Genomic DNA, 26993 nt, shown 5'->3' on the forward strand with positions numbered 1-26993 from the left:
CGCTTTTTGGATATGCTTGTAACTACAAGCCGATATTCAAGGAAGAAATGAAGAGCCTGCTGACGGCCGGCCGCAGGAAGCGAACCCGAGTTACCTTAATCACAAGGAGTGTAACGCTTGCCTCCTTTTGTGATTGCCAGGTCGGCAACGTTACCTCCTTGTGATTAAGGTAACTCAGGTTCGCTTCCTGCGGCCAGCCGTCATAGGCTCTTCAATTTCTTCCGCTTGGATATCGGCTTTAGTTACAAGCATATCAAAAAGTGCGAAGAATTAGCGAAGTTAAGAGGGCATTGTGGCTATTAGAATTACATATATACATATATATACCACTACAGTGGTTGGAAACATCGTTAATAAGGAAAAATATGGTAGCGATCGTGCAGTAGGACGTGTCTGTGAAGTGCTCTGTGTAAAAGTGCCTGCCTTGCGCGATGTTCAAAGTGAATAACAAGAACTTGAAGTGGAAGGAAAAAGAGAAAATAAATACTGTAGAAATTAAATCAAGTAAAGGGAAGATCAAACTATCATACGAACATTACCCCATAATTATTGAAGCAGCACGTAAAGATGGAACTCTAAAGAAAATACTGGAGAAGGATGAGTCAACCCAAATGGAGAGAGAGTCAGCGACCTGTGGACCTTACACACGAGGACACTAGTGTCCGCCACCGGTGTCGGACACTAGAGTCCTTGCTCAAGACACCGCCTGGCAACTAGTGAGCCGCTCACACACCAGTCGGAAGACTGGCGGGAAACGAAGAGCTTCTACTTGTTGCTTTGCTGGCCAAAAAGAAATCGAAGAGGCGCTCTGTAGAGAGAAGGTGCATGTACATCCCATGTTGTCATCAGAATGAACACAGGAGCGCATCATACACTTTTCAATGATTTGTGTGTCGATGAAAAGAAGTTTTCAACTATTTTCGTATGAGCAAGCCGTCATTTGAAGAACTTCTCAGCTACGTCAGGAGAGACATCACAGGAACTACCACAAACATGAGAGAATGCATTGCACCAGACGAGGAAGCTTGCTGTAACTTTGAGGTAAGCCTTATATAACTAGTTGCTGGTACTTTTTGCCAGGACATACATGATAAAAAAAATACTAGATCTATTAATAAGACAAAAAAAAAACTTAAAAAACTTGATCTATTAGTAATATTTATTTCTTTACAAGTACAGTTCTATTTAGTACAAACAATGATATGCTTACTATGCAAGAAATAACTAATTATCATTCATATGGTTGCTGATGTCAGACATGGCTGGTGATGGTGCTGGTGTAGACATAGGAGTTGTTTGTAGATTAGTGTTGCTGCATTGAGGAATGTTATTCAGAGAATTATGATAATCCCCATGAACTGCTGGTTGCTGGGCATAGTGGAAAACTGGTGATGGCTGTGGAGGCTGGTATCTGGGAGGTGCCTGATGCTGAAAGTCCTGTGGCCATTGTTGGTACACCTGTTGAGCCTGGTAAATGGTAGCAATATTATCCTGCTTTAGCTTCAATTTTTCTGTCTGCAGGTACCTTGTGCAGTTCTGTTACTAAGGATAGTAAGAACATCTATCCTCGTCGTTTTCATTTGTTGCCTGTTTATTCTCACTCAATGCTTTTTCTTGAGGTTCAATGAGTTAATCATCAGTACTTTTTGTGTTCCGAGACTGGTTACAGAACGTTTTCCAGGACGTTTCTCAGTCTCCCAAGTTTGCATTTCTGACCTAGCTCTTGGGAGTCTTCATGTTCGTTATCTGATTAGTCTCTTCATCCATATTGCTTGCAGTGTGTTTGGAGACAGTTTCAAGAAAACGCAGGGCTTCAAAGTAGACATATTGCTTTACGTCCCACAGGCACCTGATCCACTCTTTTCTTGCTTCTTCTTCAACAGCTCTCTGGCATAGCAGGATCGGATTCCCTTCCACTTCTTCTGAACAACAACCACTGACAAAGAGAAATCATAAACATCAGAAATACGATTTGCAAACTGTACAACGTCAGTATGTGTGTGTGTGTGTGTGCTGCAGTCACAATTAACCTATTCCTACTTTTTTTAAATTTTTTACAGGTATCTGGCCACCGGTGACACCCATGACGATCTCAATACCAGTACAGACTAGGCGTATCTACCATCGCAACATCATCTGGGGAAGTCTGCAAGGCTATTTGGGAAAGAAGTGAAGACAGTTTGTTTTCCTGATGTGACAGAAAGATTTTGGTTGGAAATTGCAGCTCAGTTTTGCAAAAAGACTGATTTCCTCATTGTCTTGGTGCCTTAGATGGGAAACATCAGGGTAATCAAACCAGAGAATAGTGGTTCTTTTATTATAATTACAAGAACTACTTTTCGATTTTGCTTCTTGCTGTATGCGATGCATCACACAAATTCATATTTATTGATGTAAGGTGCATATGGAAGTCTTCTGACACAACTGTGTTCAAGGAGAGTAAATTTTTCAGGAAACTTGAAAATCAAACCCTGGAATGTTCCTGCTCCACAAGAATCGTACTCAGGCTTTGGAACACCCATGCCTTTTTGTATTTGTGGCTGACGGCTTTTGGACTATCCCAACACATTCTGCGCCCTTATGCTGGTAAATTTTTTGAGTCAATAAAACGCATCTTCAACACAGACTTTCACGAGCCCGCAGACTCATTGAATGCTCATTTGGAATCCTTGCAAACAAATGGTGCATCTTCCATCGACCACTCAATGTAAGCCTATCACTGGCAGAGGACATCATCAAGGCGTGTTGTGTTTTGCATAATTTTAGTAGAGACAGAGATGGCGTTCGAATTGAGGATACTTTAACCGTGGAAGGGCTCTTTGATATGGAACCTGCTGCAGGGCCAACTTCCAAGACTTGCCAGCCATTTGAGAGACAAATTTATGGACTACTTTGTCAGTGACCAAGAGTGCACTTCCATGGCAGTTACAATGTATCTAGACAATGGTGTGGTGGTGACCTGGTGTGGTGGTGTGGTGGTGGTGGTGGCATGGTGTGAGTGGTGTGGGTAGGTGGTGGTGGCATGGTGTGGTGGTGTGGGTAGGTGGTGGTGACATGGTGTGGTGGTGTGGGTAGGTGGTGGTGACATGGCGTGGTGGTGTGTGTGTGGTTGGTGACAGGAATAGGGTAACTTTTGTGTGTAATAATGAATAAACTTGTATACGTAAGCACAGTAGATTCTTTTACTTGCCTTGTGAACATGTAAATGAAACAGAAAATAAAAAATAAACATAAAGGACTTACGTATTTCTTTCTTTTCTGAGAGGGTTTCTCTTCAAAATCAGGAATGAGTTTCACCATTATTGCATTCAGCAGTTCTGCTTTTCTATCTTATTTGCATATCCCTCACAAGATGGGTCCCATAGTGCTGGTAGTTTTCTATTTCACAAATGAGGTCCTCCGTGTTCAGTCCTCCACCTTCTTGAAATTGTCCTTGATAGGCCCTCTCTCCTTCCATCATGGGATGATGGTGGGTGTCAAACTGAGCATGAGAAGCTGGCCAGTGGGCAGTGGTGGCACACTGGTGGCTACGTGTGAAAGCTTCCATTTAAAACAATGCTTTCAGTGAGTGGCGGCAACCGTCAGTGTCCGCCCATTATTGCGGGAGCGAGACACCGAAATATCTGTTGCCCGGAAGTTGTCTGCTTGAAACTGCTGTTGCCTCGTGTGAAAGGCTCCATTTGATAATATGGGAGGCAACTAATGTCCGACACCGGTGGCGGACACTAGTGTCCTCGTGTGTATAAGGGCTCTAAGAGCCTGATGCCGTCTCTTCCAAACACGTGTGTGTGCATGTGTGCGTCGTCCATCGGAGTAGACAAGACAACAAGAGCACCTCGTTTTCTTTCTCTAAAGGAACGCTATTTCAACCATACAATATTTCCATCTGTTTCTCCCTAACCATTGTTGTCTCGATTTGTGTACAATCACCATTACTTGCATTGCCATGCAAGCATTCTAATCATGTACTCAAATGTTCCACCGAATCTTCTGTACCAACTGTATGTTTTCTGTTTGTGAAGTCGCCAAACGTCTCCCCCATTTTACATATATTATGCTACTGCATTGTATTCATTAATCTGTCTTGAATCTGGCGCAATTGGCCATATGTAGAATTTCTAGCCTTTCCATTGATATATGTTTCATCACTGTATGTTAATTATGTCTACCAAAATCGCCATCTGTTTGTCTGCCGACAAACACAGATGTCTGAGTCTTTTATCTCTGTTTTACCTGTCTGTGTGTAGACGCTACCTTACCGCTCGCACGCGTCGATAACATCTTCGAAGACTGTGTACATATAAGTGTTACGGGCTGCCCTGGAAGCAAGAGCCCGTGCTGGCACAAGGCCAGCTAAATCTAAAACAACATGTACATATCTCAGTAAGGAACAACCAATAAACCAGTAAACACCCAGGCAGTATGTCACTCAAACCCCAGTCCTTACAGACGTTGCTCTGGAGAAGTTGATGATGTAGGCACTAGCTGTGAAATGTGTGTCACATGGTAGCACTATGAATCCTCGGGAATCGAGGTCAGATACACACCCATACTTCGTAGTGATAACATGTTGTACATCTGTAATGTTGCAAGAGGCCTGAACAAAGAACGTGCACAAAATTCGTTGAAGATAAACTTGAAGAAATAAAAGAAAACACAGAGATATTAACAAAGTTGATTAAGGATTCGGCTCAGAAAACTAGTGACGTAATGATCAACATAGATGAAATCCAAAACAAAATTGACAGTGTTGATAAAGATGTAAAGATATGCTGAATCACTAAAGACAAAAAAAAGTGCTTCTGATCAAATCTACAAACGAAGACAGAACAGCAGCAAATGAAGAGACAAATTATGAGTAAAATAACGGCTCCGGTTGAACAGGTTAAAACAACAAGAGATGGACACTTATTTGTAAGATTTCCAGACAGGAACAACTTAGAAAAGACAAAACTGGAGATTCAGAATATCAACAATATATCAGTAAATGAGAAGGGTAAACTTAAACCAAAAATAAAAGTAATCTATGTCCCGAAGGATGAAGATGACATTGTCGATAACATTGTCAAGAAAAATCCATGGATACGTAACCTCATATCTGAAAATGACGACCTAAAAATTGTAAAGGAAATGATAGTCAAAGATGACAAATATAAACACTATACTCGTATATCATCAAATGCACACCACAAATACCAAAGGCTATCTATGATAGAGGTGACAAATTGTTTACCGTGTATATTCGTTGCAAAATACACAACCGTTACAAGCCCTATCAATGCTATAAATGTCAGGAATTTAGTCATAGCGCAACAAATTGTAGAAATGACCAAGTTTGCCCTAGATGTGGTGAAAATCACAAATCAGATGAATGTGCTAGCAGCATCTTCAAGTGTGAAAATTGTGTAAAGAAAGGCCATAGTGATACTAAACACAAAATATATGATGGCAATAAGTGCACAGTATATATACAGAATGTGTCAAAGGTGAAAAATAACACGGATCATGGCTTAGACTAATAATCTTCTATGCAATTTAATAACCATAGAGTCGGTAGGAAATTAAACTAACACTATTAGGAGTCTTATAAATGATCACAATCTAGATATATGCATGCTAACGGAGACTTGGCTAAGCAATAATGTAAGTGATTATTCTAAAATAAACGAAATGACGCCAAGGTCTCGCAACTTTTACCATGTACTGAGAGGAAAAAAGATGGTGGAGTGGGAATCTTTGTCAAAAAATAGTACAAAGTATCTATGCTGAAACAAAATGTGTTCAGTACATTTGAATGTATCAACACCAAAATTACACACTTAAACAAACACATACAAATCATAACAGTTTATAAACAATCCAGCACAAGTAAGAGATCATTCCTAGATGAATTCAGTGACTTCCTCGACTTGCTAGGTGATAACAAAAATATACTGATTTGCGGTGACTTCAACCTACATCTGGATGATAATGATGACAAATAAGTCAAAGAATTTATAGAGTTACTTGAAAGCCACGACCCCGTAAATGTTGTGAAAAAACCGACATCATTATTGAACCATACCATTGACCCAGTGATACAAAACAAAAACAACGAGATTGTGAGTGACATACAAGTTGAGCCCGAATGCGTGATATCTCCAATACATAAACTAGTTATATTCGGTATAAATATCTGGAAAGGTTATGCACTGAAGAAAACTAACACTTTCAGAAACAAAACCAACTTTAAAGCTGACGAATTTGTTGTTGAGAGCATAAAGAGAATAAGAGAAACAAGCAAGGAGTGCAGGTGTAATCTGAGGAATACCTCGACAGGTGACCAAATATGTGTAAGCTGTTTTACATTCTATAGCAAAAGTATATTGGCGTCAAACTACAACGATAAATGTCCAGAAGTAACAAGGCAAATAATAGTTAAAGAAAATGCCAAGTGTTTTAACAGTGAATTACGTGAAGCTAAGAAAAAGAAAAGAAAAATGGATGATCTATGGAAAAGATCGAAAAAAGCAGAGTAGTGAAAATTGGTCACTGTATAAAACAGCTAGAAATCATTACAACGACTTGATTATTAAAACCAAGAAAATATATTACAATAAAATGTTTAGTGTAGAGAAAAATCCCCAAAAATCCATGACAATTTAGCCGGAATATTGGGACTCAAGAAAGAAAAAGTTCTACCTGACGTAACTGGTGATTACAAAAACCTGGCCGATAACTTTATGAACTACTTTGAAGAAAAAATTGACAGAATCTGTCATAGTTCAGATAAGGAGTTCTCTCCTGATCTCCCGATGATCGCAATGAGAAATAGCCAATTCAGCAAGTTTGAAGAATTGAACATGAATGACTTTGACAAAATGATGAGTAAAGTAAAAAACACCTATTGAGAAAATGACCCGTTTCCCATAAGTGATACAAAAGAGGCAAAAAACTTTGATCAGTTGCGGGAGCTATATTTTGATATTGTCAACATGAGTCTAGCACAGGCATCTTTCCCAAAATGGTGAAAAGCTTGCCTGTATAAAGCCGGTCTATAAAGGAAAAGGTGATAAAGAAAATCTAAGCTTCTATAGACCAATATCGAACCTATCGAACTTATAAAAACTTACAGAAACGGAAGTTCACATTTCACAAACAAACATGGAAACACTTGAAACAACTCAACGTTATACCTGATGATCCGTCAGCATACAGAAAAAAACCACTCAACAGAGACTACATTGTGCGCAATTATAAATGATATGGTAGAAATTATAGCAAATGGAAAATGTGGCATCGTGGTTATGCTTGACCTAATTAGATGCAGCATTTGACACAGTTGACCACAATCTACTGCTTGAAGACCTGAGAGCATCGAAGATGACGTACACAAATGGTACAAAAGCTACTTAGAAAATAGGAAGGTTACCGTGGTTATATCAAATGTGAAATCAGAAAGAAAAAGCTAAGTGAAAGGAGTGCCCCAAGGCAGCGTTCTGGGTCCACTGCTATTTGGCATTTACACATTGAATTATCTAAATTCCTAAATAAGCACAAGGTTAATATAAACTGTATGCTAATGACACCCAGTTCTATTTTCCTGTTGAAACTGTAGAAGACACCATTAGTAAAATTGATGCAATAATGAAAGATATAAAAAAATGGATGTCGGCAAAGAAATTGAAACTTAATGAAAACAAAACAGAGTGTATGCTATTTGGATCTGACAGTGCACTACGAAAATATGAACACTTCAAAAGAATAACTATTGGTCCGTCAATAATAAATATTGTGGCACCAGTGAGGAACTTAATAGTATTTATTGATAATAAATTGCCGACGAAGAATCATATATTGCATTTTACAAAAACCTGTAACTATCATATTAGAAACATTTCATTTATTAGAAAATACCTAAACGAAGATACTCTGAAAACATCAATTTACAACCAAATAGCCTACTTTCGAGGCTTGACTACTGCAACGTTATATACTACGGCCTCCCTGACTGCCTACTAAGGAAATTGCAAGGAGTACAAAACAGAGCCGCCAGTTTAATAAAAGAACTACGTTCCCGTGACAGAATAACCCCAGCACTAATTGAGCTACATTGGCTCCCAGTAAAAGCTAGAACAGAATATAAAATACTACTTACAGTCTTTAAAGCACTAAAATATGATAAACCAACATTTCTGAGAAACTGCTTAAGTTTCTTTAGACCCGAAATGAATATTGTAATCAGGCATGCAAGTGAAGCATATAGGCTATTTGAACCTAGAACAAATTGTAAGTCAGGCGAGAGAGCATTTGTACACTGCGCACCAAGACTATACAACAAAATACCGCCTGAAGTGAAGTGCATACAAGAAGAAGGCAAATTTAAAAAGGAACTAAAGACTCTCCTGTCCTGCAGGAGTTACGATACTGACGAGAAAACACTGAAAGACAATTACAAAATATAAGAAGCACCTTTTTTTTGAAAACGTACAAGGACCCGCCAGAGAGAGAATTATCCCTGTGGGGGGATGTACATAAAACCAAAGTGAAACAAAGTAAAAGTGAAGTGAACTTCATGTGTCATTTCCTCTTTAACCCCCTTAGTCATAATCAACGCGTCCATGTTGTCTCAATCTTAAAAAGTTTCTAGCCAACAGACTGGATGGTATTTTCGTCATGAGTCACATTGCATCTTGTGAAACCCAAAGGCAATGAATCAACTCAGTTTGTTTGACAATCGTGAGATTGCTGACACGAAAGTCCGATGTTCCTACTGTCCATGAGGATGCCCAGGTACGCTGCTGGATGCTGGGGCTCAAGAACTGACTCCGTGTTTATCGTGTTCATGTTCTAATGATTATGGTTTCCTTAATGAATGTGCCCATGTCCATCATGGAGAGATCCTTCATTAATGAAAATTCATGACTGCATAATATAGAAAATGGCTTAAATTATGCAGTACAAGTGAGATTATTTCAGAAAGTTATAGTCTTTTGATTGTGTTTTTGCATTCATCCTCGAGGAGCTGCTACCAAACACAACGTCCCGTGGAGCCTTTTCTGTAGAATTACCCATTCAGCTATTGGGTATCGTAGATTGCAGGTATGCAACGCTGCGTTTATATCTTTCAAAATTATTCTGTAGCTTGGATAAGTAAGGATGGGATTTATTCGGGTATTTAATATAATCTGTCTCTTATTGTACATTACCGAGTTGTAGCACTCTTGTAAGTGATAAGTTTCATTCATTTTTTTCTGTTCTTTGTTTGTTGGTTGGATTTTCCTGGGTTTGGTGTTTTTTAAAGAAATACTGTAAGGTCCTCTTGTCTTAAATCCATCTTTCAAATGTTATTTTGGTTCATTTATAAAATGTCAGATTTTGCGTTTTATTTTCTTCCAAGCAAGCAAGCTGGAAAAGTCTTCCTACCTTGGTTGTGAGGACAAGGAAGGTCAACTGGGTATTAACTTGTTTATTGTTGTTGTTTTAGATTTAGCTGGCCTTGTGCCAGCACGGGCTCTTGCTTCTAGAGCAGCCCGTAAAGTTGTTTATTACCTGAGCGCAGGTATACATGGCAGAGTGTGGACGGAAACGTGGTGCCCGACCTGCACTCTGCGCAATTTGTGTTTGTTGACAGACAAACAAATGGCAATTTTGAGAGACATAATAAATGTACAATGATGAAATACATATCGGCGGAAAGGCTAGAAAATTCTACACATGACTATTTACATGAGAGTCTTGACATATTCAGAAATGCAATGCATGACGTGATTGATGCAAAAATGAAGAGATGTCTGACGTCTTTACAAGTACTCACCCCCACAACACAATAATTACAAAAGTAATGATTGGAAGACATCTGAAAAAAAATCAATCACGGAATCGCTTTGGGAGCAGGAGCCAGCCCCAAGTTCTTGATACCGGCAGATGTGGGGCGGCTTTGACTGCTGAATCGCCCGGCGGCTTAGCCAAGCGGATGACTTCCCTAGTGCGGCCCTTGGGACGCCCTCGACCACGTTTCGGGATGGCGATGGGATCATCTGCAGCCACGTTTTGTGGAGGAATTCTGTGATGCCTGCCAGTTTCCTCCTGAGTTTTGCTGTCTAACAGGAAAACTTGTTTCAGCTGGTCGACAGAAACCCAGTCATCACACCAGTGGACGTTGATGAGATAGGTCTTGGATGATCTGCTGACAACACGGTATGGGCCCCTGTACAGTCTGGTCAAGGGTGGGCAGTGGGCATCGATCCGGATGAAGACGTGGGTGCAGGTATCTAGACCCCCAGGGCTGTAGACGTGGGTCTTGTCCATGAAAGTCTTTTGGCAGGGCACGAATTTCTGTGCCACTTCCCCCAGCCTTGGAAGGGAGGTATCTGCGTCGTCCGGCGCCATGGGGAAGAACTCTCCTGGAACGGCTACTGTTTCGCCGTAGACTTTCTCTGCGGATGATATGTTGCTGTCTGCCCTCAGTACGGTGCAGAGACCTAGCAGGACCCAGGGGAGCTGGGCCTTCCAATTGTCATTGATACGGTGTGTCATCAGAGCTGCCTTCAATGAACGGTGGGCCCTTTCCACCATGCCGTTGGCTGTGGGGTTATATGCCATCGTACTGTGGAGAGTTGTCCCCCATCAGGGCGACCTAGAGCTCCGACAAGAATGCCGGGCCCCTGTCCGTAGTTATGCTGTCAGGCACAATGAAATGGCTGATCCAGCTCGACAGGAGGGCCTCTGCAAGGGCGCTTGTTTATGCTTCCGTCATCGGGGTTGCTTCCAGCCACCATGTGGAACAGTCTATGACCGTCAGGAGGTATCTGATGCTCCCTGATTGCAGCAGAGGACCTACGAAGTCTACATGGATGTGACCGAAGCACTGACGTGGTTGAGGGAATTCTCCGATGCCTGATTCCGTGTGCCGGGTGATTCTACTTGTTTGGCACGGTATGTAGTTCTTCGCCCACTGCTGAATGTCCTTCCTGATACCGTGCCTCACGAACTTCTCTGTCATCAGGCGTGCCGCTGTTCGGCCTGATGGATGGGACAGGCCGTGGATGACATCGAACATCTGCTTCCCCCTGGAAGCGGGGATCGGGGGGCATGGGCAGCCAGTGCTGGTGTCGCAGAGAAGTGTTGAACTGGATCCTCCTATCGGCGCGTCTTCCCACTTCAGCACAGTGAGTGCTGTGCGGTAGGCTGCTGTTTCCGAGTCTGCAGCCTGTTCCTTCGCCAGGTCCTTCTAGTCTATGCCGAGGTGGACGGAATTTATCTCGACCCTTGATAAGGCATTGGCTACTGTGTTCTTCCTGCCGGGGACGTAGCTAATGCTGTAACCGAACTCGGAGATAGCAGCCATGTGCCGCAGCTGCCTTGCAGACCATGCGTCTCCCACCTTCGTGAACGCATGTACTAAAGGCTTGTGGTCTGTGAGGATGGTAAAAAGGGTGCTGTCCAAGAGGTACTTGAAGTGCTGCACGGCTTGGTAGATTGCTAGCAGCTCCCTGTCGAATGCGCTGTAGCGGGTCTCCGGCGGTGTTAACTTGCGACTGAAGGCCAGCGAGTGTGGGGAGCCTTCTAACACCTGCTCCAGCACCGCCCCACAAGTGATGTTGCTGACGTTGGTGGTAAGTCTCAGGGAGGCAGTGGGGTTGTGATGTGTTAATGTGGTGGCTTTGGCGAGGGCTAGGGCTACCTTTGTCTGCTCGAATGCCTGTTGTTGTGGAGCTGCCCATGCCAGTGCTTTCAGCTTCCCCTTCAGGACTGCAGTCAGGGGATACATGATGCCAGCGACGTCTGGTATGAAGCGGCGGTAGTAGTTGACCATGCCGAGGAACTCCTGTAGGGACTTGATGGTTTTTGGCGTTGGGAACTTCTTTACTGCGTCCACCTTGGAGGCCATGGGGCGGACACCTGCTGGTGAGGTCTCATGGCCCAGGAAGTCTACCTTTTCCGTTCCGAAGGTACACTTGTCGAACCTGACGACCAAACTGTTCTCCTGCAGGAGTTTCAGCATGGCCGGACGTGGCGCAGGTGTTCCTCCAGGGACCTGGAGAAGATCAGGATGTCGTCTACGTCAAACACAGAAAGGCAGGTCCCCCAAGATGCTGTCCATAAGGCGTTGGAATGTGGTCCCGGTGTTCCTGATGCCGAAGGTGGAGAAGGAGAAGGTATACATCCCAAACAGCGTGATGATGGCTGTCTTTGGAACGTCATCGGAGTGCACTGGTACCTGAAAATAAGACTTGAGTAAATCCATTTTTGTAAATACTTTGGCCCCGTGCAGGGCGCCTGTTAGGTCCTGCATATTCAGCAAGGAATAGTGGTCTCGTGTTGTTACTAGGTTCAGCTGACGATAGTCCCCACAGGGCCTCCAGGAGCCGTCTAGTTTCTTTACCATGTGGAGGGGGGACACCCACGGGCTTGATGCCTTCCTGCAGATGCCCATCCGTTCCATCTCAGTGAAGGCCCGTTTAGTATCTTGGAGTTTTTTGGGTGGCAAGAGCTGGAATTTGGCGTGTGTTGGCAGGCCTGTCGTTGTGATATGGTGATGGATGTCGTGTTTGGCCTGGACTCCTGACAACTGATGCAGCTCTGGTTTGAAGACGTCAGGGAACTCGTGGAGGAGGGTGCTGCATTTGTTTGAAGAAATGGAGCAGACAGCGGGCATCCCCGGCCCGGTGGAGAGCGGTCGGGAGCGGCAGGTTCCGGTATCCAGCAAGCATTTTCTGCCGACGTCTACCAGAAGTCCGTGGTGTGCGAGGAAATCAGCGGCCAGGAGAGGAAACTTGACGTCCGTGATGACGAAGGACCAGTCATAGTTATGGCCCAGGATGGATATTCTGCAGGTCACAGTTCCGTAGCAGTGGATGGGGCTTTTTTGCGGCCACCAGTTCGGTTGCAGCACTGGATGTGCGGTCGCGGTCCTGTAAAGACGGGATTGAGTGACATACTGGCTGGGTGTTAACTGGTTTATTGGTAGTTCCTTACTGAGATGAATGTACAGAATCTTCGAAGATGTTATTGACGTGTGCGAGCAGTAAGATAGCAGTAAGATAGCATCTACAAACAGACAGGGGAAAACAGAGGTACAGATTCGGGCACCTATGTTTGTCGGCAGACAAACAGATGGTGATATCAAGAGACATAATAAAGGTATACTGTAGTGTTAAAACATACATCAATGGAAAGGCCAGGAAATTCTACATATGGCCAATTGCATGAGATTCGAGACAGATTAATGAATACAATGCAGTAGCATAATATATGTGAAATGGAGAGACGTTTGGCGTCTTCACAAACAGAAACACACATACAGTTTGATACAGAAGATTTGGTGGAACATTATGAGTACATGATTAGAATGCTTGCATGGCAATGCAAGTAATGGTGATTGTACATAAATTAAGACAACGATGGTAAGGGAGAAACAGACGGGAATATTGTATGGTTGAAATCGTGTTCCGTCAGAGAAGGAAAACTGGGGGTCACCACTGTAAGAGGTGCAAAAGAAACGAGCAGGTAAAAGTTACTGCTGGTTTATTACACATTCAGGCAGTTTATATAAGCGGCCGACTGGCGCTGAACCGAAGACAATGACATTGAGCATGACCTGAGGTTACAAACAATTAACAATAATATATGGCGAACAAGTACAATTTACAATACAAAAACATACAGAACTCCAATATGGATACAGTCTTGATGCCTGCGAATAAAGAAACATATGATACATAATTTATGACAGTTGGACAAATACATATAAAGTTGAAATGGTAGAAACTGCGTGACCTGGAACGTTAGGCGTGACGAATTGAGTGAGAAGAAAGTGGGAAGTCACCAAAGAAAACTTGCTCAGCTGAGACTTAATTAATGACGCCTTCGAAGCACTCCGCTGACGTCGATGTGGTGACTTTACAGTCCCAGGCATCCCTGGGTGATGCGTCCCCCAGGGGCTGAGTCATCAGGTCGAGGGCGTGTTGGGCTCTCTCTGGGACGGGCATGGAGTATGTTTCAATGAGCTTGTCTCGCAGGTCTCTGTACTTGACTTTGCCTAATTGCGAGTCCAACCACGGGGTGATTTTGTTGAAGACCTCCTCCAGAAGCGTGGTCATGGTTACGTCCTCCTTGGTCTCCTCATCTGTAATTTTTGCCACCCGGAAATGGACATCTGCCCCCGGAAACCAGGATGCAGTGTTTTGTCACGAGAACGGAGGGAATTTTATCGCCTGGCTTATTGCTGCCTTTGAAGGCAAGAGAGGGATGCAGAGGACCTGTGCATCCTCGGAATGACTTTGTACCTCATTGTCTGACAGTCTTCCTCACACCAAAACGCGAAATATGTGCCATATTTAGTCCGTTAATGGTGTTTGGGGCTCATCAGAGGTCAAAACTATACGCCGCGTGGTTCTGTTAATGACTTCTGAGTATGGGCGATGTGATCATAAATGGCAGGGCCAAACCGTTTGAGCACGCCAGAACGTACCTGAAAGGGTACGCCATAATTAGTCCATTAGTGGCGTGGGTGTTCTCCGAGGGATGAGCTTTCAGAGGCCTAGACTTTTGTTGCTGTGTGGTTCTGTTAAAGGGTCTCTGAAGGCAAAGCAGCCGTAGTGAGTCCGTTAATGATGAAGCCAAAACTGCTGTGTTTACCGTCACTCCTAAGGTCACCAGTTATGAGGACAAGAAAGGTCAACTGGGTATTATCTTGTTTATTACCTGAGTGCAGGTATAGATGGCAGAGTGCAGACAGAAACGTGGTGCCCGACCCGGTCCGTTCCACTCTGAGCAATTTGTTTGTTGACAGACAAACAAATGGCAATGAAGATATAAATGTACAGTGATGAAATACATATTGGCAGAAAGGCCAGAAAATTCTACACATGACTATTTATATGAGAGTCTTAACATATTCAGAAATGCAATGCATGACATGATCGATGTGAAAATGAAGAGACGTCTGATGTCTTTACATGGTTATATACCTGCAGACCTGGATGTTTACCAGTGAGCTTTTTACTGGAAGAAAACATTGGGGACTCTATCACCATTTTGATCCGATTGCATTAAATGATGGTGAAGTTCAAAAACTGGATTTAAGAACAGGTGGCATTGATTGTGATTTATGAATATTTGGTTAAAGACCCAGCAATGGGAGCGGGAGAATGGGTAGTATTACTGATAACACTTCAGAACCTGTGAATTCATACTTCAGCACCTGGAGGCCCTTAGCTTTGACTTATCAATAATAATAAGGTAGATCTAAGTAGTAGCTCCGAGGCAGCGATTTCCTTCTAACTTTCTACAGTTTTTTGGTTGCTAATTATGGATTTACCTTCAATTTTTGTCACACAGTTGTAATTAACCTGTAAATAACCACAAAACTTTGTGAGAGGGTGCAAAAGAGAGAGCAGGTAGACATTGACTGCTAGTTTATTAAGGGAGCAATCCGCTTATAAAGTGGCGTGCGGACGTCAGTACAAAGACATACAAGGACATACAAGTGACCTGAGGTCAATTGCTCTCAATGTGAAACAGGACAGGTAAATACAGATAACGTGACAAATAAAATTAACAGATTTAGAAACAACAATGCTCTGACACATGTACAATACAAAAGAGCACAAATGAGTAAGTAATAAATGCATATTTACATAAATAAAACATGGCTAGGTATTGCGACCTAAGGTCAGGAGAAAAGGCACCGTAGAAAACAGGAGGTTCACTAAAGAAAACCCGTTGAGCGGGGACTTTACAATTTAAGAGGTGCTAAATAATGAGCAGGAGGACAGGTACTGCTACTTTATTCAGAACGCAGGCTGCTTATAAAGCGACGTGCGGACGTCACACAGGGGAATACAATGGAATTTAGGTGACCAGAGGTCAATTACTCTCGGTAATAATTACAATGGATAAGTACAAATAATGTAAAAAGTGAGTTCACAAGAATTGACATAACATTCTAACACATGTGCAAAAGAAGCAGATACAAATGAATTAGTAATAGATACATATTTACACAGGAAAAATATGGCAAATTTTGCTTGACCCAATCCTATTGGAGCAGTATCGAAGAAAACAGGTGGTTCATCATAGAAAACTTGCTCAGCGGGGACTTTACAAATACTCAACCTCGCAACTGAACCAGATCAGAAGGCTGGGTGTTCGGGTCACTCCAGGGTCACCAGTGTAAGGACGGGATTGAGTGACACACTGGCTGGGTGTTGACTGGTTCATTGGTAGTTCCTTACTGAAAATGTAAAGAATCTTCAAAGATGTTATCGGCCTGTGCGGGCAGAAAAGTAGCGTCTACACACAGACAGAACAAAACAGAGGTAATGTTTCTGGCATCTGTGTTTGTCGGCAGACAAACAGATGGCGATTGTGAGAGAGACAATAAACGTACAGTGATAAAACATATATCAGTGGAAAGGCCAAGAAATTCTACATATTGGCAATTGCAGGAGATTCGAGACAGATTAATGAATACAATGCAGTAGCATAATATATGTGAAATGGCGAGATGTTTGGCATCTTCACAAACAGAAACATACATGCAGTTTGATACAGAAGATTCGGTGGAACATTATGAGTACATGATTAGAATGCTTGCATGGCAATGCAAGTAGTGGTGGTTGTACATAAATCAAGACAACAATGGTTAGGGAGAAACAGACGGAAATATTGTATGGTAGAAGTTGCGTTCTGTGAGTGAGAATAAATGGGATACTCGTGTTGTCTTGTCCCCTCTGATGGATGACGAGCACACAAACACACACGTGTGCTGGAAAGAGACCGAGGTCAGTGCGACGGGTCTCTTACAATACTCCCCCCCATTAGGGACGTGGGGTAGTTCATGGAGCCAAAACTAGGTCACCGTATGAGTCCGCTAATGGCTCCGGGAACCACTCTGGCGTCACTACTTTAAGAGGTGCTAAATAATGAGCAGGAGGACAGGTACTGCTACTTTATTCAGAACGCAGGCCGTTTATAAAGTGACATGCAGATGTCACACATAGGAATACAATAGAATTTAGGCGACCCGAGGTCAATTACTCTCGGCAATAATTTCAATGGATAAGTACAAGTAACGTAAAAAGTGAGTCCACAAGAATTGACATAACAACATTCTAACACATGTGTAAAAGAAGCAGATACAAATGAATTAGTAATAGATACATATTTACACAGGAAACATATGGCTAATTTTGCTTGACCCGATCCTATAGGAGCGGTATCGAAGAAAACGGGTGGTTCATCATAGAAAACTTACTCAGCGGGGACTTTACAACAATACTCCTCCCCCAAGATGTAGGTAACGTCTGACTAAAGCAGGTATCTGCTGGGGCGTTGGAGAGGGCCACGGCTCCGCAATGTCAGCTGGGGGGTGCGTTGCATGCAGGAGCGGTTGGCTGCAGCGCTGCCTGGGTCCGGGACCTTACCGGGGTGCCCACGTGACTTTCTTGTGGGCGGGTGGGCTGCGGGGGCGATGTCTTCTGTGAAGGGCATTGAGGGGTGTCGCTGACGTCCTCCTCTAACAGTGCGGGCTTCAGGCAGTCTATTGACACCCAGTCGTTCTTCCCGTGGATGGCCAGCCAGAATGCCTTTTTGTTTCTCTCCAGCATGAAGAAGGGCCCCCCTATAGGGCCTGGTTGAGGGTGGGCGGACGGCGTCGTCCCTGACAAAGACGTGGGTGGTGGAGGACAGACCAGGAGGCGTGAAGGGGGTCATCCGTCAGTATACGTCCACTGGCAGGGGGCGAACTTTTCAACTGTGTCACGGAGTCTCTGGGTCGTCAGGTTGTGGCGTTCGCCCGGGACTACGAGACTCCCCATAGACTTTTTCTGCTGTGGACAGGTCGCCACTGGCTCTGGGGGCGGTCCTCAGCCTGAGGAGGACCCAGGGCAGCTGATACTTCCAATTCTCGGTGGTGCAGTGGGCCATGAGGGGCACCTTCAGGGACCTGTGGAACCTTTCCACCAATCCGTTGGCCGCTGGGTTGTAGGTGGTGGTGCTGTGGTGAGTGGTCCCCAGCAGGCGTGCCAGGGCAGTCCACAGCTCAGACAGGAAGGCTGGACCCCTGTCCGTTGTTATATGGTCCAGGACACCGAACCGGCTGATCCAGCTGGAGAGGAGGGCCTCGGTGCACGCACTGGCAGTGGCTTCTTCCATGGGCGTAGCTTCAGGCCACCTGGTGGAGCGATGACAACTGTCAGGAGATACCTGGCCACGCTTGATGGGGAAGGGCCTACCACATCAACATGGATGTCGGCGCCGGGCGGGAAGTCGCTCACCCCCGACTAGGTGTGGCCCCCTACTTTGCTGGTCTGGCATCGGATGCACTGCCTCGCCCAGGTCGTCGCGTCCTTCAGTATGCCGTGCCAGACAAACTTCTCTGCCAGCAGCGTGGCCATCGTCCTGCCAGAGGGGTGGGACAGTCCGTGGATGGTGTCGAAAACCAGACAGCAGCGGGAGGGGGGCACCAGTGGGCAAGGGTGGCTGGTGCTACGTCACTCAGCAGTGTTGGTCCCAGAGGGGTGAGGGCCACGTCCTTCCACTTGAGCGGCGTGATGGCAGTGCGGTAAGCTGGAACCTCTGGGTCGGTGGCCTGCTCCCGGGCGAGGTCCTCGTAGTCAATCCCGAGCTGCACTGCGTTGAGTTCGATCCTCGAGAGGGCATCTGCTACAGGGTCCTTCCTGCCGGTGAGGTATTTGATGGTGCAGGTGAACTCCGCGATGGCAGCAAGATGGAGGACTATGCATCCCCCTGCTTTGTGAAGGTGTGGACCAGCGGCTGGTGGTCCATCCAAATTGTGAAGGGCGTGCCCTCCAGGAGGAACTTGAAGTGGCATACTGCCCAGTACACTGCACAGAGTTCCCTGTCGAAGGTGCTATAGCGGAACTCGGCGGGGCTGAGCTTGCTACTGAAGAAGGCGATGGGCTGGGGGGCTCTGGTGATGACCTGCTCCAGGACGGCCCCACAGGCTCCAGGACGGCCCCACAGGCAATGTTGCTGGCGTCCGTCGTTAGCTGGAGGGGGGCGTTGCGTACTTAGTGGGCCAAAGCTGTGCCTTGGCGAGAGCGGCCTACGTCAGGGAGCTGCTGGTCGGGGCCCCACACTAAGGTCTTCAGATGGCCCTTCAGGATCTCCGTCAGGGGGGCCATGGTGTGTGCGACCCCAGGGATGAACCTCCTGTAGTAGTTGACCGTCCCGAGGAATTCTTGTATGGCCCCTGACAGAGGTAGGGGTGGGGAACCTGGCAACGGCTTCGACTTTCGATGCGAGTGGGCTGACGCCTCCAGGGGATACTCGCGTGACCAAGGAAGTCACTCTTCACGGCGCGAAGGTGCATTTGTCGAACCTGACGACTGAGGCCGTTTCTCCTACAGGCGCTGCAGGACCTTCCAGATGTGCCACAGGTGTTCTTTGTGGGATCTGGAAAAATTAAAATGTCATCTGTCGTAACATGCAGAAGTTCAGGTCCCCAAGGATGCTGTCCATCAGTCTCTGGAAAGTCACCCCTGCATTCCTCAGGCCGAAGGTGGAGAAGGAGAAGACGTAGGACCCGAAGGGCTTGATGATGGTGGTTTTGGGGATATCCCCTGGAGCACTGGTACCTGGAAGTAGGATTTTAAAAGATCCAATTTAGAAAATATTTTGGCCCCGTGGAAAGAGGCCGTGGGGTCTTGCATGTTTGGGAGAGGGTAGTGATCTGGCTCTGTGGCAAGGTTGAGCCACCTGTAGTCGCTGCAAGGTCTCCAGGAGCCATCTGTTTTCTCCATCATGTGGAGGGGGGAGGTCCACGGGCTGGAGGCCTTTCTACAAATGCCGATACGCTCCATCTCAGCGAAAGCGTTCTTGGCCTCCTGAAGGCGCTGAGGGGGAAGCCTCCGGAACTTTGCGTGCGTCGGGGGAGGCCCTTCATTTTGATGTGGTGGTAAACTCCATGTTTGGCAGGGATCCAGGCACCTGATGCAGTTTAGGCTTGAATACCTCAGGGAATGCCTTCAGAAATGAGGCGTACTGGTGTGGAGCGACGTAACAGACTGTGGGCGCACTGGGACCTGTTGCCAGGGGAAGGGACTGGCAGGACTCGGTGTCCAGCAGGCGTTTGCAGCCGATGTCGACTGCCAGTCCGAACTGGGCAAGGAAGTCCGCACCCAGGGGTGGGGTCCTCACATCCGCGATGATGAAGTTCCACTTGTACCTCCAGCCTAGGATGGAGACCGACAGGAGCTTGGTGTCATAGGAGGGGATGGGGGACCCGTTGGCAGCCGTCAGGGAGGCAGCCAGGTCTGACGGGCGCTTGCGGTCCTCTCTGGATGGTGGGAACAGTGAGCGCACGGCCCCAGTGTCGATCAGCATCATCCTGCTGGAGACGGTGTCGAGGACGTAGAACTACTGGTGTGGGGTCTTGGGTGCTTCTGCTGCCATGGCGGCCTGTGCTGTTGGCCACCGTTGCCCCTATTTTTTGGATGGGTGAAAGGGCAGGGAGGGCTCACAGTTCTGGGCATCCTTGCCGTAACCGCCAGTGGTAGTAGCAAGGCCCCAGCAATTGCTTCTTCTGGTGATGGGTTGGCCGCCTCCTGACGACGACGTTTATCTCCTCTTCTGCGGTTTCCTCCGGCTAGAGGGAGTTGATGGGGTGTGCAGGCGTGGATGCCCGCTTCGCTGCCCTCATGGAGTCAGTCAGCTGCTGTGCCGTTTTAATCAGGTCCTCGAGCGACAGGGTGTAAGGCTCCAAGATCTGGGTCCGAACCTCCAGGAGAAGCTGATGGAGGAAGATCTCCTCGGCAGGCTCATCTCCGTGTGCCTGCCGCTGCTGTCCATCCCGGGTAGGAGGAGAAGGTCTGGATGACGTTCCACGTCTCCAGGAGGTTCTGATCGTGCCGGGGTTGGCGAGTCAAGCGCTGGCGGCTCTCGGAGATCGGCGGGGAGTAGGTCTCACGAGAGGCCTTCAGCTTCTGGTAGGTGGCAGGACTTGCGGAAGACACCCACAGGGCGATCTTCCTGTAAACCTTCTCCGGGAGGGCGTTAATTACGATATCTGCCTGCAGCACTTCGTCGGTCAGGACTGCCACCCTGAGCTGCCCCTCGACCCTGTAGAGCCATGATGACGGGTTGTGGTGCATGAATGGTGGCAGCTTTATGGCGAGGGCAGACCTCGGCTGGTCCGTCAGGAAGGGCAGCGCGCAAGAAGCGGGTACTGGTGTGGAGGAGCATGCGAGCCTTGGCGTGGGGGAGGGTGCGAGTGGTTTTTGCACGAGGAAGCTATCAGACTCCGCAAAGTTCACAGTTATTTGTATGAGGGAGGGAATGTCTGCATACATGCTCACTTCTGCACTCTCACTCGGAGTGTGAGTTACACTCGTGTCAATACACGCTTGGGAGCGTGCCGTGTGGGTCTGCTAATGACGCTGGTGATCTGCCGACAAGGGTTGGTACGCCCAAATGCTTTGTTAAAGCGCCGTAGTTAGTCCGTTAGGGGAGTGGGGTAGTTTTTAAGAGCCAGGACGCTGTCTCTTCCAAACACGTGTGTGTTCATGTGTTCGTCATTCGTCATCATCGAAGTGGACAGGACAAAGCAAGCGTCTCGTTTTCTTTCTCTACAGGAACGCGATTTCAACCATACAATATTTCCGTCTGTTTCTCCTAAGCATTGTTGTCTTAATGTATGTACAATCACCACTACTTGCATTGCCATGCAAGCATTCTAATCATGTACTCATAATGTTCCAACAAATCTTCTGTATCAAACTGTGCGTGTGTTTCTGTTTGTGAAGATGCCAAATGTCTCTCCATTTCACATATGGCTATGCTACTGCATTGTATCCATTAATCTGTCTTGAATCTCAAGCAATTGGCCATATGTAGAATTTCTCTGGCCTTTCCACTGATGTATGTTTCATCACTGTATGTTAATCATGTCTCTTGATATCTACCATCTGTTTTGTCTGCTGACAAACACAGATGTCTGAACCTTTTATCTCTGATTTACCTGTCTGTGTGTAGGCCTGCATTACCGCTGCACACGCCAATAATATCAAGATTCTGTACATTTATCGCAGTAAGGAACCACCAATGAACCAGTAAACCCAGCCAGTATGTCACTCATACCCCAGTCCCTTACACTGGTGACCCCAGAGTGACCGAAGGACCTGGCGACCCAAGATGATGACCGCGCCAACAGACCATTCGCGCCCTGCGCTGCTTCCCGCCGTTCCTGAGTTCTCAGTAAGTCGACCATCCGGGACTGACCACCCACCGGAGCCCTGGACGCCTCCTCCAGGAAACTGAAGCTGCCCCTGCACGTACTGGGCGAGCTGACCAGCGAAGGACCAGCCACATCATCCTTCAGCCTGCTGCTGCCCCTCTCGAGCTGGCTACCAAGGATCAGCCACGCCATCCTTCAGCCCCCTCGAGCCGGCCGCGAAGGATCATCCGGCGTCACCCTTCAACCCGCTCCCATCCTCCTCGAGCTCCTGCTGGCAGTGCCACCCTTCAGCCTCTACCGCCCTAACCCAAGCTCTTGAGCCAACTGGTGTCGGCAGGATTAATTTCCGCATCGATGCTCGCTCGCGGGGAACATTAATGAGCAAAGCCCGTGACGCCGTCTCTTCAAACAATCAGGCGTTACACACGTCTTGGGAGAAGTACTTATGACCTAATGACGCTGTCTTCTTCATAACATCGTGTGTGTTCGTGTGTTCGATCAATCGTCATCATCGAAGTGGACAGGACAACACAAGCATCTCATTTCTTTCTCTACAGGAACGCGATTTTAACCATACAATATTTCCGTCTGTTTCTCCATAAGCATTGTTGTCTTAATGTATGTACAATCACCACTACTTGCATTGCCATGCAAGCATTCTAATCATGCATTCATAACGTTCCAACTAATCTTCTGTATCAAACTGTACGTGTGTTTCTGTTTTGTGAAGATGCCAAATGTCTCTCCATTTCACATATATTATGCTACTGCATTGTATCCATTAATCTGTCTTGAATCTCAAGCAATTGGCCATATGTAAATTTCCTGGCCTTTCCACTGATGTATGTTTCATCACTGTATGTTAATCATGTCTCTTGATATCGCCATCTGTTTGTCTGCTGACAAACACAGATGTCTGAACCTTTTATCTCTGTTTTACCTGTCTGTGTGTAGACACTACATTACCGCTTCTTTTTACGTCAATAACATCGAAGATTCTGTACAGTTATCGCAGTAAGGAACCACCAATAAACCAGTAAACACCCAGCCAGTATGTCACTCATACCCCAGTCCTTACAAGTTCATCGGGCCAAGACTAAGGCACTGTTTGGGTCCGTTAATGGCTCTGGGAACCACTCCGGGATCACCACTGTGAAAGGGTGCAAAAGAGAGAGCAGGTAGACATTGACTGCTAGTTTATTAAGGGAGCAGGCCGCTTATAAAGCGGCATGCGGACATCAGTACAAACAAGGTCTAGACCTTGAGTACAAGGACATACAGGTGACCCACGGTCAATTGTTCTCAATGTGAAACAGGACAGGTAAAAACAGATAACGTGACAAATAAAATTAACAGATTTAGACACAACAATGCTCTGACACACTTACAATACAAAAGGGCACAAATGAGTAAGTAATAAATGCACATTTACATAAATAAAACATGGCTAGGTATTGCGACCTAAGGTCGGGAGAAAAGGCACCATAGAAAACGGAAGGTTCACTAAAGAAAACCTGTTGAGCGGGGACTTTGCAACTTCATCCAGCAAGGTAGGGGACCCGATGGGAAAGCAGGGTCATGGGTGGGGTATACCACTGGGACAGCTGATTTGCTCCCTCCATCCAACAAGCTAGGGGACCGGATGGGAATGCTGGGTTATGGGTGGGGTGTTACTACCCTGCAATTTGGGTTACCCCTAAGGAAAGTCGGGTTATGGGTGGAGTAGACCACGGGTAATGAGAGAACACCCAAACTTTACTGTTTACGGCGCTACAGAGATGAAAAACCCCCGAACAAACATAGAAACAACAAGACAACAAAGGTATCCGTTACAAAGACAAAAACTTTCACTACTACTGCTATTCCTAATGCTGCCACGCATGCACAATCTTATAGGGGAGCTTTTGGTACACAGGCCGGCTCCTTACTAAGGAAAAAGGGGGGCTGGGGTTTAATGTTCGTTTCCGGTCCTTCTAAAGTTTCAATTTACGGCAAAATACATTTAAACCCACAGGTGCCAGTACTAAACTTAGCGAAATACACTTGAACCCCCAGGTACCCATACTAAACACTGCAAAAGGGGTTTCAGGAGGAATTGAGAAGTTTCTCCCGTTGTTGGAGGGGGTGTGGGGAGATAATGTTTATTTCCAGTCCTTTTAAAGCTTCAGTTTACAGCAAAATACATTTAAATCTCCAGATGCCAGAATCAAACACGGCAAAATACATTTGATTCCCCAGATGCCAGTACCAAACATGGCAAAAGGGGTTTCAGGAGGGATTGAGAAGTTTCTCCCGTTGTTGGAGGGGGTGTAGGGGTATCCAACTATTGCAGCTCCCTGTTTGTGTTGGAACGATTCATAACTAGACACTAGTATTTCATTTCAGTACACCGGCTGATTCCTTGCTGCACGTTCCTTTGATCCTAAAACACGCCACCTTTGGCCGTTACCTGCAAAAACTCTTACGTCAACTCCAGGAACTTAACGTATACTTTTACGGCAACTACGAGATGTTAATTTACCTGCATCTAAATCACAGCCTATTAAAAAAAAAAAAAAATTAATTTTAGCCCCGGTGCCTAATGGGTGCAATCTCGAAGTCCCTAAGGTAAGTTTCTTAGGGCTTCTTTTCTTAGTGTACTGAACTGTTTTTTTTTATTATTATTTTATGAATTTGGAACTCTATGTACATCTCTGTCCCTTTTTTTTACCTTGGAAATTGTTTTTTCTACACTTTTAGGGCTGCTAGTAAAGGAGTTGAAGTTTTGTTTTTGTCAACCGCACGTTCTTTGTCCCATGCCCATTACCAGGCTGTGTGCGTTCTCCCCCCTCCCCTACTGTTTCATTGCTACCCACTCTTGTTCCCAACGTGTTCTGCGTTTGTGCAATCTTCCTCCCCCCCACCTCTGTTGGGGCACGTGAGAAACTTTCTCCCATCCTACCACCGGTTACCTCCCTCCTTTTTAGCCGCTTGCTCCTAACGGCGGTTGGCTCCCTGGCATTTTCCTCCTCCAGGGATGCTTCCAAAATGTAAACAAGTCCACTCCATTTCTGTGTTCTCCCCCACCCAGAACCCAAATTCTCACAGTCCCCCTTTACTGCTGATTAGAGTTAAGGGGCAAATAACAGTTGGCTGACAATAAACAAACTCACCTCCATTATCAGAAGCCCTAAAAGTGTATAAAAAAAAGTATCCAAGGTAAAAACAGGCTGCTCGGAGCTAATACTTAGAATTACCAATAATAATAATAATAATAATAATAATAATAATAATAATTGTCAAAAATTGCCATTTATTCCCCTTGAATAAAATTTCCTAGTTTTTCTTGAATACTTATTTTGATGTATTTCCCAGTTTTTATGAAAATACGTTGATATGATTGTTTTTGCTCCACAGAAGAAGTTTTTATTATATTAACTATAGCAATGAGTTGGTATAAATTAGTACATTGATATTTAAAATAATAAAAACACCTTTTGCAAATTTTATCCATCTCTGTAAAATTAGATGACGTATGATTACAGTGATGTCAAACTTCTTCTTGTGGAGAATATATATGTTGTTTTCTTATTGTAAGGGCACATACCAGTGATTTAAGCTTGCCTTCTGGACGAAACCCCCTTTTTTTTGTATGTTGGGTTACGATTAAAGCGCTTAATGTTTGTTTTTTAGTTGATGTTTGTTACGTAACCCTGTAATTTTGTAGATGTGACTGTGTTATGCGATATACTCCTCCAGAGTTTTCTTCTAGGGTGTGAACGTGAAGCTCTGCCTGTTTAACAGCAAACTCCAGGAAGGAGAGTAATAGAAGAAGTACTAGTAGAGTACAGCCCCATCACCTCGTGAACTGTCGTCGCCATTGCAGTAATTTCTTCATAAGGATATTCTGAAATCCCTTTTTTTTTTTTTTTTTTTGCCCATTTATGTTTTCCTCTATCGAAGTAACGTAATGTTTTGTTAATTTTTGCAGTAATGTGTTAATGTTTTCTTGCTTCTTAACGTAACTTGGATGATTGTTGTGTTCTTTAAGTATTAATTATATGTGTTAAACTTTTAAATGCGTATTTGTGAACCCGTGTGGCATCACCCAAAAAGAATTGGTGCAGAAATATAGTTGATTGTTTCTCAACTGCACTTTGTTGGAAAGAATGCAATGTTTCTTGACTTCATGGTATATTTAAGTAAGTTAGTAAACTCCTCAGCACTGTAACTTGGTCTCATTCAAAGCTAGTGCAGGAGGGCTTAAGGTTGAATGAAATCGTACCGAATGTGGGCCTAAAACTTTAAAATTTCACCACAATAATCATGTGTTTAAGGTAAATATATCCATAGCTGTAATCTCAAGCAGGGTTGCCAACTGGTATATTTCTATACAAAATTAGTTAAAATTTGGTATTGAAAAATGTGTTTGTAGTATTGAAAAACAAATTTGGTATTCTGGTATTAAAAATCATAAAATTTGGCGCCATTAAAATGAATCTGGTGTCATATTTTCTAATAACATTCCCATTTCAGTAAAAAGAAATATATATATATATATATATATATATATATATATATTTTATATATATATATATATATATATATATATATATATGTATAGTGTATCAGTGGCATTCTTTTTTTCTTTTGAGACCTTGGAAGAATTGCTAGATATGGTTTGTTCTGTTTGTAATTTGGTATTCTAAGTCACATTCTGGGCATTCAGAGGTATGTTTGGGGGTTCCATTTCTCTCAAGTGAGCTTGTTTTCTTTGGTGAATTCCCGTTTTCTTCAATGTTCTGGGCATTCAGTGGTATTTTAATCATTT

The 26993-nt window shown here is 45.0% G+C and overlaps 1 protein-coding gene and 1 pseudogene across 1 annotated transcript; both read right to left on the reverse strand.

The window, feature by feature from the left end:
* Positions 1 to 1209: 1209 nt before the first annotated feature.
* LOC136836218 (uncharacterized) lies at positions 1210 to 3547 on the reverse strand (annotated as a pseudogene).
* A 6302-nt stretch (positions 3548 to 9849) lies between these two features.
* Positions 9850 to 10584, reverse strand: LOC136836219 (uncharacterized). Its single transcript, XM_067100220.1, has one exon. It carries the CDS (start codon positions 10582 to 10584, stop codon positions 9850 to 9852), a length of 735 nt encoding a protein of 244 aa, XP_066956321.1.
* Between the last annotated feature and the right edge of the window lie 16409 nt (positions 10585 to 26993).

This window comes from Macrobrachium rosenbergii, chromosome 56, assembly GCF_040412425.1.
Source record: "Macrobrachium rosenbergii isolate ZJJX-2024 chromosome 56, ASM4041242v1, whole genome shotgun sequence".
Lineage (NCBI taxonomy): Eukaryota > Metazoa > Arthropoda > Malacostraca > Decapoda > Palaemonidae > Macrobrachium > Macrobrachium rosenbergii.

What these genes read in the sequence shown, in the direction of transcription:
- LOC136836219 (XM_067100220.1), bottom strand. Translation starts at nt 10,584, where the DNA reads ATGGCATATAACCCCACAGCCAACGGCATGGTGGAAAGGGCCCACCGT.